Source organism: Euprymna scolopes, chromosome 14 (assembly GCF_053919585.1).
Source record: "Euprymna scolopes isolate OS-2025 chromosome 14, ASM5391958v1, whole genome shotgun sequence".
NCBI classification, from domain to species: Eukaryota; Metazoa; Mollusca; class Cephalopoda; order Sepiida; family Sepiolidae; genus Euprymna; species Euprymna scolopes.
In genome coordinates, this window is record NC_136495.1 from 44,807,190 (window position 1) to 44,821,521 (window position 14,332).

The window sequence follows — 14,332 nt, forward strand, 5'->3', positions numbered from 1 at the left end:
TAATTTGCATGATATTTTTAGTTATTTTTATTATTTTATTTCCTTATTTATTTTTAGCTGAACAGATATTTTTTAATTCTATCGCATGAAAAACGGAAATAAAATTTAATTCTTTATAGAAAAACATAAATAGTTATTTTTTTTTAATTTTTTTTTTTTTTAAATCTAAAATCAGAAATTCTATAAATGTTTTGAACAGAATTACCATTCAGATTTGAAAGTTTGCAAATTTCTTAAGATATGTTTTTAATTTCATATGCATATAAAATAAAATATTATATAAAGATCATATAAAATAATAGCTACAAACATAAAACAAAGAAAAATGCTATTCAAATGTAAACAGATTTGTTTAGTTTAGAGATACAGTAAAATAATTTTGTCCAATTGACTGGATCTCTAAATTAAATGAATCGGTTCATATTTGAATCATATTCTGGCACTTCTACACTATTGGGACGAAATTTCGAAAATCATAATACTGAATTTCATATGAAAACAATGGTATCTATGTATTCCTTATATTTTTAAGATTATTATATCCAAAAATTACGAAAATCGATAATGTAGAAAATTATTTATTACAGAAAATTAAAAATAGGATTTGATGAAAATGATCGTAAAACACAGGAGAATTTGAAAGGGAGGTAATTTTCCGTTTTGATTTAAACAAAATGGTAGAAATTTTTCACCTGCTAACGCGATTAAAGTTGTTTTGTTTAATAATTCAGTAATTTTCAAGTAATTTCGACTGCATAATTTGGAAGCTACCATCATAACTTATTAGAATTGACAAAAAAAAAAAAACATCAGTTGAAACCATTATTTTTTATCTGAAACTCCATTTATTGACTACAAAATCTGGTCCCAATTCTGTAGAAGTGCCCATATTTTTCTTTGTTTTTACTATTAATATGCTCTATTTATAAAATTGAGCATTTTCCATCTTATCAGGAGTTATATATGTGAGAAATTTAATTTTTTCTCATACCATTGGTATTAAAAGTAAAATTAATTATACTTATAAGGTAATACTTGTTTTTATTCATTCTTGGGAAAAACATTATGAATAAAACAAAGGCTTCTTATCATAAGTAAATTAGCCTGGTGATATATATATCTCAAAACATTCTCAAATGTCTCTTCTAAGACAAGGTTAAATAAATTTAACCAAAAATAATTCAACAGTTATTGTGCCATTCTATACTACACATTCTATGATGGAACTGAAAAGCAGAAGTGGAGGCTTATTGAAAAATATTTTAATGTTATTCAATATTTGTCTATGAAATTTTATTCAATAAATTTTGGTTTAGTTTTATGGCATATCAACACGTTTCAGGTTATCCAGTAATTTTGGAAAAAATATTTCATGCTTCAAATTCTTTATACTTTCAAATATTTATTTATGCTGTTTAGTTTGGTTGTTTTGTAGAGGAAAATTATTTTTGTTTTTGGCTTTGCAGAACATGATTGAGTTTTGTAAAGGGAAAAAAAACAAAATAAAACAAAAAAAAAAACAACAAACAATGACATCAACGTTTGGTGTATTTAAGTCAGGAAGCTAATATCTTCAGAGAGTCTGATTCAGTAGCATCGATTTTCAACTTTTAACTCATCATATGGTAACTATTATTATTGACCACAAAGTTTTTGTTTATTTCTTTTCAGAATCTTAATAAAAAAGTAAAAACAAATAAATCTTATACGTATTTCAATTGAATTTGCAAATTATACTCCAAAATGTAAATATTTCTAAAGATTAAAAATCCTGATTTGTTTAAGGAAAATAAAAACATGGTATTCTAATACAAAACAACTGTATTTCTTTTAGCTGCTCCTTCTGATTAACACTTGTCAACAGGCCTTCAGTCAGATTTATTGCCATTGAGAGGTCTGTAATATAGAATACCATCTCAGCTGTCTTTTTGTTTGTATCCATCGGACAATTGTCCGGAATCCAAATGAATTATTTTTCTTACATACATTTGTAATTGTTATTTCCATAGATTTTTTGCTTACTATTTTTTTTTTATGCATTATGCTGCTCTTTTTTTTTTTTTCCTCTCCACACCATGAATGGTTAGTTTATTATACGAGGCTGAGAATAAATATTTAACAAGCACACAAAGAAAAAATAAGTCTTGAATAGGATTTGAACCTGCCATGGCTAAAAAATTCAATAAAAACTGAAAACTTGACCATTGGACTTATTAGCAAACAGTTACGGTGATACCCATGACAGGGAAAATCTTTTGGAGGCACAGGTTCAAATCTTATTAAAGTTGCATTTTACTATTTGTCATTTTCTATCTTTATTTCAAGCTATCATCATCATGAGTTTAACGTCTGTTTTACATGTTGACATGTGTTGGACAGTTTTTAGAAATTGACTTCCACACTGATTTATCGCTTGCCAATTCTTTATTTCTCTTAAATCCATCCTTATCACTTTTCATATTTTACTTGTCCTTCCACTGACAACTGAGCCTGCAACTGTTTTTAATTAAAGTGTTAGCTTAATTGTTTATTTAAAGGTATTACATATGCAAACAGCGTGAACAGTAAGAAAAAAAGAGCAGTGTAATGCATAATACGTGGCTAGAAATAAATTCCTATATTTACCAAATACTATTTTATATAAAATATAAAGGTTTTTAGTTCTCTCCCACCACAAGAACTTAAACACCAGGGTCTGAAAGTGGGATTGAGAAGTCAGCACCCTAGAGGAGGGGCACTCGACTTGCAAAAAGTGCTGTGAAGCCTCGTCTGCATTCCTTGGTAAGGGTGCCTCAGGTGATTAGCAATAAACTAACCCCTTCTGAAAGAGAGAAGGCAGAACGTGGGAGGATGGACTAAACTCCCACGGCAAAATCGACAGGCACCGGATCATTACAGGAATGGTCTAATCTCTGTTGATTTTGGGAACAAAATTAATCAGATAACTAAAAAAAAATTAAACAAAATTAAAAAATTTAAATCAAAATAAAAAATACATTTATAAAAATTTTATAACCAGATCTAAAAATTAAATACAATTTCTGAAATGATGGGTATCATTTTGTATGATATTGGGGCAGATTTTTTTTACTTAAATCAAAACAATCTATGATAGACACAAAAACATCCGTGATTCACTGATTATTGAAGAAAAATTTAAAAATAAAATCAACTAAACCAGATTTTTAGCACCAAAACAAAATGGTGGATTGGAATCGAATTCATATTTTATTGCATAAAAAATATAAAATTTCAATTTTTAAATATTGCTATTTCTTTTGTAATCACATTTAAAACATCTTTTTTATGAAATCAAAACAAAAAAATCTGGGGAAAAAAAAAAAAAAATTGATAAAAGCCGCAGAGAAATTTGTTAAAATTCTGAATTTCTCCATTTCAAATCTTTATTGTACGTACTTGTCAGTGTTTCAGCGATTCGCATATAGAAGAGCAGGAAAATTCAAGTCAAGGGAGTCTTTTCAGCAGCTTGTTACCATGATAATAAGAAGCTTATTGTCACTCAGTTTCCAGGGAAAACCGCTAGCTCCAATCACTGTCACCAGCTGATGTAAGAATGCCAAGAAAGTCACAATGGTAACGAAATAGGGAAACTGGCCGTCACTCAAATTCAAGAGAAAACCACTAGCTTTTCAGTGTGAAATTATTTAGGTTCTTGTCCAGAATCCACCCCAAAACAAAAGTAAAAGAAAAATCTACATGATGTATGTACCTGTGACAAAACGAAAATATCGTATTCCAAAAATTATGTAAATTGATCAAATAGTTTTATTTTTATATGATATTTCAATATTTTTTTTAAGGATATTCTTTGGTTCCTTTTCATTTGAAAAAGAGATGTTATCTCGAAATATTAAGGCCACCACCATCCCGGTTACATCAAACAGCAAGTTCATATTTACTGATTTGTATTGTGATTATCTTGAAAAATAAATGGATATACACAGTTTAAAAAATGAAAACAAAAAAACAAATAAGACCTTCTTTCGTTTGTCCATATGTCATGCCACTACAACAGTCGCTTCCCTGCATTGCTATAGCTTTCTTATACTCCTCCATATCTTTCATAAAGAAATTAATTTTTAAGTGATTAATGGGAATTCGTAGACATTACAATATAAATCTAGTAAGTATGCATTAGTGTTGAAATTCCATTGTTTTGGCGTTTTTTTTTTTTTTCTTCTCTAAATTCACTTCTCGGATACTCATAAAATTTGATTTTCTTATTTAAAAATAGAACTACTTGATCAGTTTATGTGATTTTTTGGAATATCATATTTCCATCTTGTCACAGGTACATACATCAGACAGATTTTTCTTCAGTTTTGCTTTTTATTACGAAGGAATTCTTGACAAGAATCATTGGCAATAAAAAGTAATAAGGTATCCCATTTGTTTAAACATCATTAAAAACAATAAACCAACAATAAAAAATAAAGAGATTCAAATATTTTTAGATGCGTCCAGCTATTTGTTGATCAGTCTGTCATGCTTAAGATTAAAATAGCATTTTCATTGGTCTGTCATGCTTAAGTTTAAATCACATTTTTTGTCAGTTGTCAAGCGGTTTGCCCATGTACAGTGTGCATTAATAACACATGGATATCCCAGGCAGAATAGTTCAACGAAAAGCTTGAGTGCATAAAAATAACCTGACTATTTGCACCATGACTAATATATACCCTATGAATTGAACTGCATGAAAAGCAGGCGAAACATTCAAATCATCTTAAATACCAAAAGTGGATGATGATAATGATGAGTTTATGCTTAAGCTTGCAAGATAATTTCCTATTGGTCCCTCATACTTAAGCTTGAAATAACATTCTTGCTGGTCTGTCACACTTAAGTTTAAAATACCATTTTCGGCAGTCTGTCACACTTAAATTTGAAATATCTCCAATCAGCTCGTTAACCAATGTAAACAACCATTTAAAAATTCATTTAGTCAGTGCAGAGAAAAAACTGTGATAATTTTTAATATTAAACTACCCAATATAGTAGTTGACCCAATATTGTACTTTTGTTTGCATTTTCTTTTTAAACTGGGCTTTTTTATTTTAAACAAAAGTAATTCTGTATTTTTAAAATGATGGTTATTTAAAAAAAATAATTCTGTATGGATGGATACAGAATTATGTTGCCTTTTTAAAATGATGATTATTTAAAAAAATAATTCTGACCTGGGCAAAATATTTTTTTGAAAGAAATTAAATCAAATTTCATTTTATTTGTTTCTTACAAAGGAGAGCAGAAAGTAGACCATAGGTTTACTTTCGGCAGCTTCATAGCTCTCACTTTTCTCATCTTGCTCTTTAGCAGATGATGATGTTATATTTAAGCTTAAAGGCTTTCACTGGTCCATCATCCTTAAGTTTAAAATAATATTCTTGCTGGCTTGTCACACTTAAGTTTAAAATACAATTTTTGTCAATCTGTCAGCTTAAACTTGAAATAACCGTTTTGCTGGTCTGTGATGCTCAAGGCATTTTTATAACAAACCTTTGTCTATGCATTAGTCACGTGGTCTGTCATGCTCAAGTTTGGACGCATCTTAAGAATTGAACTGCTCATGTTTTTATGTTCTGTTGAAATCGAATAGAATCGTATATAATAATTCTTTCTTTTTAATTTTAAAATAAAAATAGAAAAACTTTGTTCATGGATTATGAGTTGTTTGCGAGTTGATTTTTTAATATATTCTGATGAATGAACCAATTCTCTAGACCTCAAATTCCACCCATACCACAGTGTGAATGTTTTTTTGTTTCTTCCACAGGGTTTTATCAAATCCAAAATGTATGTGATCAACAACTGAAAGAAGAGATACACTAATACAAAGGAATTTTAACTAAAAACAGGAAAGACTGAATATAGATTTAAAATAAGAGTAATTGCATTGAAGTGTATACCAAAGTTTGGAAAAGGCTAAAATTAATAAAATAACTACAACAAAAAACCTTTAAATTCCTATCTTTATCACATCAATTTGTTTTTGTTTTAATTATGTAAATAGGAAGTGTTGAAATATCTCCCTTTTTTTTTTTTTTTAATTCAATTTTGTGCACATTTTTGGATAAAATTAATTGTATTCCTTACACAAAAATAAAAATTCAAATGTATTTTTTTAAATGTTAAAAATTTAAATTTAATTCAATGTTTTAACCAGAGGCAGCAATGTTTGTTTTAACTTTTTTTTAATTTTGCAACATAAATATTTTTTCTGTTTAAAAATTTTATTATACATAAAAACAAACATCTTTACAGAAAAATGAACTTTTAATATTCTTCCTAAACAAAATTGAAGAGGTTTAAAAACATACCAGTGATGAATTAATATCAATTATTGAAAAAAAAAAAAATCTTTTTAATGGCTACCATTAAGACAATTTTTTAATAAAAATAAGTTCAAATTTAGAAATTATAATTATTTTATGATTTATAAAAAAGCTATTTTTTTTTTTATTTCAGGAGAAGAAATACAATTGTAGAACAACAATTAATTTTATCCAACACAAGGAAAATATAAGATATTTTAATTGTCTCTATACCACAATTGAATCCATTTTTTGGTTGATACGGACGGATTATAAGATGCATAGGGTATGTACAACACATTCCACTTAAACGTTTTTAATTGTTTATATTCAGCACCAAATTTTCATATAAAAAATTACTGTTTCAAATTTTAGCAAAATTCCATTTTTTGGTAGGTTCGGATAAAGCTTATATATATTTGTAGAAATTGAAAAATTTTAATATTTAATTTTTTCATGGGAAATTTTGAAAAGAAAAAAAATTTGTTTTTCATCTTCAACAAAGATCATGCTCATTGATACACTCATGACACAGTCGGAAAAAAAAAAAAAAAAAAAAAAAAAAAAAAAATGGAATTTCTAGCTAGATTATAGAAAATATAAAATTTTGATTCTTTTCCAGAATTCTCCCATATTAAAAAATAAAAGTAAAGAAAAATCTGTATGATGTACGTACCGGAAATATCATTTTCCAAAAATCATATAAACTGATCAAGTAGTTTTATTTTTAAACAAGAAAATCAAATTTTATGAATATTTGAGTCATGACTATCTCCCAAGCTATTTTGTAAGAAAACAAAACAAAACAAGGGAAATAACTCAACAGTAATTCATACTAAATATATGTCAATGCCTACAAATTCTCATCAATTGCTTAAAAACGCTTTTTCTTTATAAAAAAACTTGACCAATTTACTTGATTTCTGGAATATGATATTTTCGTTTTTTTTTTATGGGTACATAGATTTTTCTTTATTTTTGTTTTTTTTTTAAAAAGAGAGAATTCTGAACAAGAATCCAAATTTATTCAACAACAACAAATAGTATTTTTTAGTTCTTAACTAAATCTAAAAAAAAAAAAAAAAAAGTATTTTCTCAACAGTGTTACTACTTTATCAACGAATTGAAGATTGTTCTATAAAGTTAAAAAAACATTAATGTATGGAGGTAATGCCTATTATTAACTTTAGGAGAATAAGAAATACATGCTGCTCTGTATTTTTTTCAAAACAACTTATTAATCACATAAAGCCATTCTATTCGATGTATTAAAAAAAAAAAATTTAATTTTATAATAAAAATATTACTGTGACTATACAGCTTTTCTAAGTAAAGTATAATTTCAAAACTGGTCTATTTGTTTACACTGATGGACGTTCTATGCTTAGTGATGCATTATAGTCACAAAATAATTTTAAGTTTTTTTTCCTACAATTTTCACCCTTCCAAAATTGGTAATGTAATTTTTTGCAAATTCCTTCCATAAAATTTTTTTTTTTTTAAATGTCCTCATGACCATCACACATCACTCAGTGTAAAACTATTATCTTGGAAATATCTCCAACCAGTATCTTAACTAATATAAACAATCATTTTAAAATTTATCTAGAGTGAATGCAAAGAAAAAACATGGTAATTTTAAATGTTAAACTAGTTGTATTGACCCTGTATCGTCCCGTAGTACTTTTGCTTGTACTTTTTAAATTATGCGTTAAAGGAAGATAAATCTGTATTGACAAGTACAGAGTTATTAATTCTGACCCTGGTTAAAGCATTTTTTTTAAGGAATTAAATCAAATTGTGTTTGATTGTTCTTAACAATCAATTAAGGAGAGTAGAAAGTAGACAGTGTTTACTTTTCAGCAGCCTTGTAGCTCCCACTTCTAATTTATCTTTTAGTTTTTACATTCTATGCACAATTTTTCTGACAAAGGAAAAAGAATTGCTGTTTTCTGGGTTGGAATCTATTCATATAACACATTGTTGACTAGTTTTTAACCTTGAAGTAAGATTTTTTTAAACTCCTCCCATCAAGTGGTTTTATGCCATGTCTGGAATAATTTCCATTAAAATGTGTATATATATATATATATATATATATATATATAGTAAGTTATAAAATATATATGGCGATTAAGCTACACTGAATATTCCGCGTTTCATCCACTCTAGGACTCTTCAGGCTTATGGATGAAACGCGAAAAATACTTAAAGTTTACGCATAAATTTATACTTTCGTATATTAATTTTATGTGAGTAAATGTAGTTATATATATAAAGAACAGGCAAGCCAAAATCAAATATTGATTTTGTAGGAAGAAAACCATCAATAAAAGAAATATCGGGAAAGAGACTGATTTTACTTTATATATTAGAATAAAGTAAATTTTCCTGATGAAAATATCAAATATAATGTTTTTATGTAATAAGTTGTTTTGAAATAGTGCCAAATGACGTTTTTTCGGGGAAGAATTTCCTGCAAGTTAATGTTAACTAAGGCAATATAGACGTAAAAGCAGTCGTTATTTTCTCCAATCTCTTATGATTGTGCTTTGAGGTAAGGAATTTCGATGAAAACCACACAGCTGATTTTTATCACGATGGATCAGAGTGCTGGAACAATAGAAATAGTAGGAATAAGGAAGAAAAAGAAGTGTTGGTAGTGGTAGTAACAATAGTGTTGGTGGTGGTTGTAGTATTACAAGTAGTAGTAGTAGTGGTAGTAATACGGAAGAAGTGGTAGTGGTGGTATTACAAGTGGTAGTAGAACAGATGTCTGTTGAAGTGGTTGCAGTGTAGAGGTTTCGTGAAAGGTCCAAGGGCATCAACCAAGGAGGAACGACAACAACACTAGCTTGGAAAGGAAATTCCAATCTCCTCAAGAATACTTTTGGGCTCTTCGGATTCCTGGTAAGGAATGGAGACAACGATTGAATCAGAAGAAATATCTAAAACATCTTGCAGTATTTCTATTCAATAAATTGGTGCTTCACAAGATAACAATCCTCAGTAACTGCAGTAAAATTCAATTCTAATGTCATACTATGCAGACTTGTCATTATCAGGAAATTTTTTTTTTTTTTTTATTTAAGATTTTGAATTTTTTTTCTTATTTTTGAGAAAAGACTTCATGAGTATTTATAAATACCTACAATTTTAACTGGTGATTGGAGGATTCCAATATTTTTCCTGGATTCCAATACGAGTACCAGATTCTGTTCTAAATTCCCAGTTCTGATACAATTACTGATTCAGATTCTTTTTAAAGCTCTAAAAAAATTTTTTTTTTTTTTAATTTTTAAGTTAATTTATAATTTCATGTAATATGTGCATATATTTGATGCAAACATAAAAATACACTTGTGGGGAGCTGATCAATAGATTTTAATTTTACTGGTGTGTAAAATAAATATATTTTTATCATTATCTGCAATAAAAAAAAAAAAAAAAAAAAAAAAAAAGATTCGTTTTTGGCATTGGAAAATAGGTGCATAGTTTTCCAATATCAATTCCGATTTTTCCAATTCTTATTAATTATCCTAACTATTAGGTTGGTGCAAAAATAATGTTTTTTTTTTATCAGATATATACACGTCAAAAACAACATTATTTTTGCACCAATCTAATACTAATTTGAACTATAGTTAATCAAATTTTAAGTTTAAGCCATGCACACTTGTTATTGTGTAAATAATACAATCAGTAATACATAGTATAGTAGTATTCGCCCTGGGTGAGTATCCAGTTTCCACTGAACCGAGAAGTTTCCAGAAAATATCAAATTCAAACACTCATCTGAGAATAACCAGGTTTAACATTGCTTAACTTTGATGATCTAATGAGAACTGGTGTATACGATTACTGTGTAGAAAAGTAATTTTTCAAGTATTAATGAAAACATAAAAGTAATTTGGATTTTAAGACTTTCAAATCGTTTGGTCTAGTTTTATTTTCTGGCATATCAACCCTTTTCAGGTTCTTTAATGTCGAATCAAGTTATTTTTATAAAGTTTTTTCATCCATTTTTTTTTTTTTAGATTTTCAAATTTTATAATAGAGTATCTTTTATATGAATGCTTTATATATTAATTTATTTTGTAAATAAATAGTTTATAACTGATAAGTTATATTTAAGAAATAGATTTGATCTTGCCAGGTGATGCCACTGTGTGTCAGAAACGGTCTGAGAGCAAAGTGATGACCCCACACTCTTTAAAGCTACAAAGTAGAGCCTCGCCACCGCATTTTATCCATTTTTAAACTCTTTTACGCCAAACAAGGCATATTGACACTTGGAAATAAGTGGTTACTATTTGGGATCATGTTTAACAGAGAATTGTGGGGAATTGAGGAGCAAGATGTTTGTTCACTTAAACTTCTGCATAGCCAGGAAAAGAATAGCAGTCCAAGTGAAGAAACTATGAGAGTAGAAAGCTTTCCGACGTCTAGGGATATTATCAGTGAAGGGGTGGGATTTTGCTGCTTGTTAGTAGTATGTATGTCAAGGGAGCACAAGCGTTACAAGTTCGTCAGAGCAGACTATTAAAGTACTTGTAAAACAGACACAAGGATGCAACATTATAGTGATGGGACAGAGGTTGGAGCCTGGCCGATAGTGCGGGACCTAGATTTTACTTCATATATGGCAGCCATTCTAAGTCTTTGCATGGTTTCCAATGTATACCAGCACAATGTGATGTACAAAATGTAGCCTCTTGATAGTAAATGACTGTTCATACGAGTTGAGCCGACACATTCTTATCAAGGCTACCCTGATAATGTGTGTGGCTATGGAAAGAATACAACTGGTCTAGAGGAGTAAACCTTGAAGAAGAAGAAAAGTATTTCAAGTTTTACGCATCAAAAAACTGATGGCTTAATTCTGAAAACAGCATAGCTTCACAAATGATCACATATATTTGACAATGTCAAGGCATAATTGCTCAAGTGAGTAGCATATCATAGACTATATGCAGAGTTGATGTACTGCATATACAACCAGTGATTAGATAAAGCATGTTTTATCATCAATTGAGAGATGTAGTAGATGTGACTTTCTTGCTAGTAAGGATTGAACTCACAACTTAAGAGAAACAGAATGACTGGTGATAGCACTGCAATAAGCAAATCCATATCAATAAGAAAAAAGTGAATCAACAAATTATCTGTATTCTCTTTGGTTAAAAAGAATTAGCTGAGAATATTTAATGTTTGAAATTTGCTTTCTTGGAGGGCAGGCGGAAAAAGTCGGAGATAACGTCCAATGATTTTCAGCCACATTATTTTATTGACTGTAGTAACACGTCAATTATTATTTCCATATTTATCGAAACTCTAAGGGTTCTGTTGAAGTCAAAGTTCAAGCAGTGCAGAGATAAATTTTCAACACGTTTTTAATGATTCTCGTTTAACTTTCAGCAGCTTCATATTTCTCACTTCCCTTATTTTGTCCTTTAGTCCTCACATTCTATAAGCAAAAATGTATTGCTGTTTTCTGGGTTGGAATATATTCATCTAACACGTATCATTGGCTAATTTTTAACCTTGAAGTAGCATTTTTTTTTTTGTTACTCTTTACATCAAATGACTTTATGCCTTTTCTGGAATGGAAAAAAAAAAAGGAAAACATGAGGTAAAAGTGAAATTTTAGTAGTAATTTCCAAGGAAAGATAACTATTCAGACTAAATTATAGTCAGGTTTTCCCAAAATGGTTGCCCATAAGTCTCTCTTCACAAGCTATAAGAATGTGAAAATCTTAAATACTTATTTCTTTTGATTAAAACTTAAAATATTTTTATTATTTCACACAATAACAAATCTGCATAACGCATTAAAATTGGATTTTCAGTCATTACTGAGGATTGTTATTCCAAGAAGCACAATTAATGTCAATACTTACAAACAAGCTAAAGATATTAAGAGAATGGGTAATTACTAATTTGCATGCAATATAAATTTTAAAAAGATTTATTGCTACCATCAAAGATATATATGCATCTGAGTAAATATACTTTTAAGTGGAAAATTATAAAACAAAAAAAGCAATATTATTCTAAATGATATCAAGTTAATCAAAAAAGATATTTTTTTCAACGGCAGTTGTAATACATGTGAATCTTAATTTTAAACACTGAAGAATTTTTATTTTTGTCTTTCTAAATTCAAAAATTAAATTAAATTCTTTTTATAAAAATGGTCGCAAAATTTTGTTACGGAAGCAAAATAACCAAAAAATAATCCTAATTATTTAATCACAGTTAATAAATATATGTATTTAATTATATACATATAAAAAAACATGCATGGTTAAATAGGGAAAAAATTGAAGAAAGAAAGAAACTATAGAAGTGGAAATCAAAAAAACATTCAGATGGTAACAAGTGCAAAAAAGAAAAAAAGAAAGAAAATTTTTTAAACAGGTTCAATGACGATAATTTGAAAGAGACTAGACCTGCTCGTGACCCATTGGGTCACAACTAGTACCACTATGTATTCTACTTTCATTTCATTAAAAATTTATAAACTGAAATATCTCTGAAGACATTCTTCATGCATAACTAAAAATTACAAGTCGCTTTACTTTATTATTCAGAGAAGCTTCTTTGTTCATTCAGTAATAAATATGAATCTAGTAGATTTATTTATTAGTCTAAAATGCATACATGTTCTTCAAAAAATCATCTATTTTTAAATACTTGATAGACTCTTTCCTTGGGTCAACGTTGGTAATGCTCTGCTAGTTAGTAATAACAGAAGTTCTCTGAACTTACTCATTCCACTTGTAACTTTTCTTATAGGACTAACAACTGCTCCTCTCTCTACTTCAATCATGTCACGAAGGTAACAAAGTTTCTGAACACCTTAATTGGTTCGACATTCATATATTCTTTTTCCACATTTGAGTTCTCATCCATCTCCATTATCTTACACGTTCTGCACTCAAACTGGTTATAATCTCTCAACAAACCAGCAATTTCACTGCACTTCTTGTGTACCAATGTGACAAGTATCCTAAGGAATTTGAGTTGTACTCGACTACAAAAGCATGAATACATGACTTTCAAAAAATAATTATCTATTTAAAAATTTTTAATAACGCCAAAACTGTATTTCTGATAACAAAAATTTCATTTTACTGCATCATATTTATCATGCAGTTTTTTACTACACCATCTTGTTTTAGTTTTTGTTGGCTGTTGGATTGGCTTTTTATAACAATCTGCACACTCACCGGAACTGGGACCTCCTGATTTTTCGGGGAGGGTAGGGGGTATTTAGAAAAATGTATTTTTCAGAACAAAACTGCAAATAATTGAGGAAATTATGTCATTTATTTAAGACAGTTTGAGTATAATTCTTGAAATATTGGAAAATGTAATCATTTGTAAGTCAGTTGCAGAAATGTGTGGCAAGTAGGGAAAATCAAGTTAAATGACATGCATTTTTAATATTTATTGTACATACGTATAAGTTTTTACTATTATCAGAAATAGTTTTGGTGTTATTAAAATTTGAAAATGATGTTTTTAAAGACCTTGTATGAGTGCGTGTGTATATATATATATATATATATATATATATATATATATATATACGAGGGACATGCAATAAGTAATGCCCCTGCTAATCTGATGGCAACTGGTGTCAACATGATTCTAGCCATATTAATCAATTCCAAAAGTTCAACTTAAAAAAACAAAAAAAAAAACCCATAAATAAACCTAATATTTAATTTTAACTTATGCTTTAAAAATATATTAAATCTTAGAATCCACCAAAACTATGAGGGGTGTGCAATAGGTAATACCCCTGACCCACTTCCCATAGCAGTAGAGCAACAAAACTTGGCACAGTTATTAGTCTTTCTCTGCATAGGAACCACCCAGAGTTATGCATTTCTCCCATCGTTTGATGCAGCTCTAGAGACCGTTTTTGTAGAACACCCCAGGTTGGTCCTCCAACCATGACGTGACTTCAGAAATCAAGCCTGCATCAT

The 14,332-nt window shown here is 28.8% G+C and overlaps 1 protein-coding gene across 5 annotated transcripts in view; it reads right to left on the reverse strand.

Moving 5' to 3' along the window:
• The window catches only part of LOC145292965 (AP-1 complex subunit sigma-2), a 143,114-nt gene that overhangs the window by 38,363 nt on the left and 90,419 nt on the right, over positions 1 to 14,332 (reverse strand). For 2 of the 5 annotated variants that reach the window (XR_013869633.1, XM_080139192.1), the window contains one exon: positions 2,994 to 9,242. The exons of 2 other annotated variants lie outside the window; for them this stretch is intronic. Coding sequence is in view for 1 of the 3 variants with exons in the window: in XM_080139192.1 (XP_079995318.1) it covers positions 9,186 to 9,242 (57 nt within the window). In the remaining 2 variants the exon portion in view is untranslated. Of the gene's footprint in view, positions 1 to 2,993; positions 9,243 to 9,611; positions 11,936 to 14,332 lie in introns of those variants that run through there. One more of the 5 variants, XR_013869634.1, reaches the window with a different exon arrangement.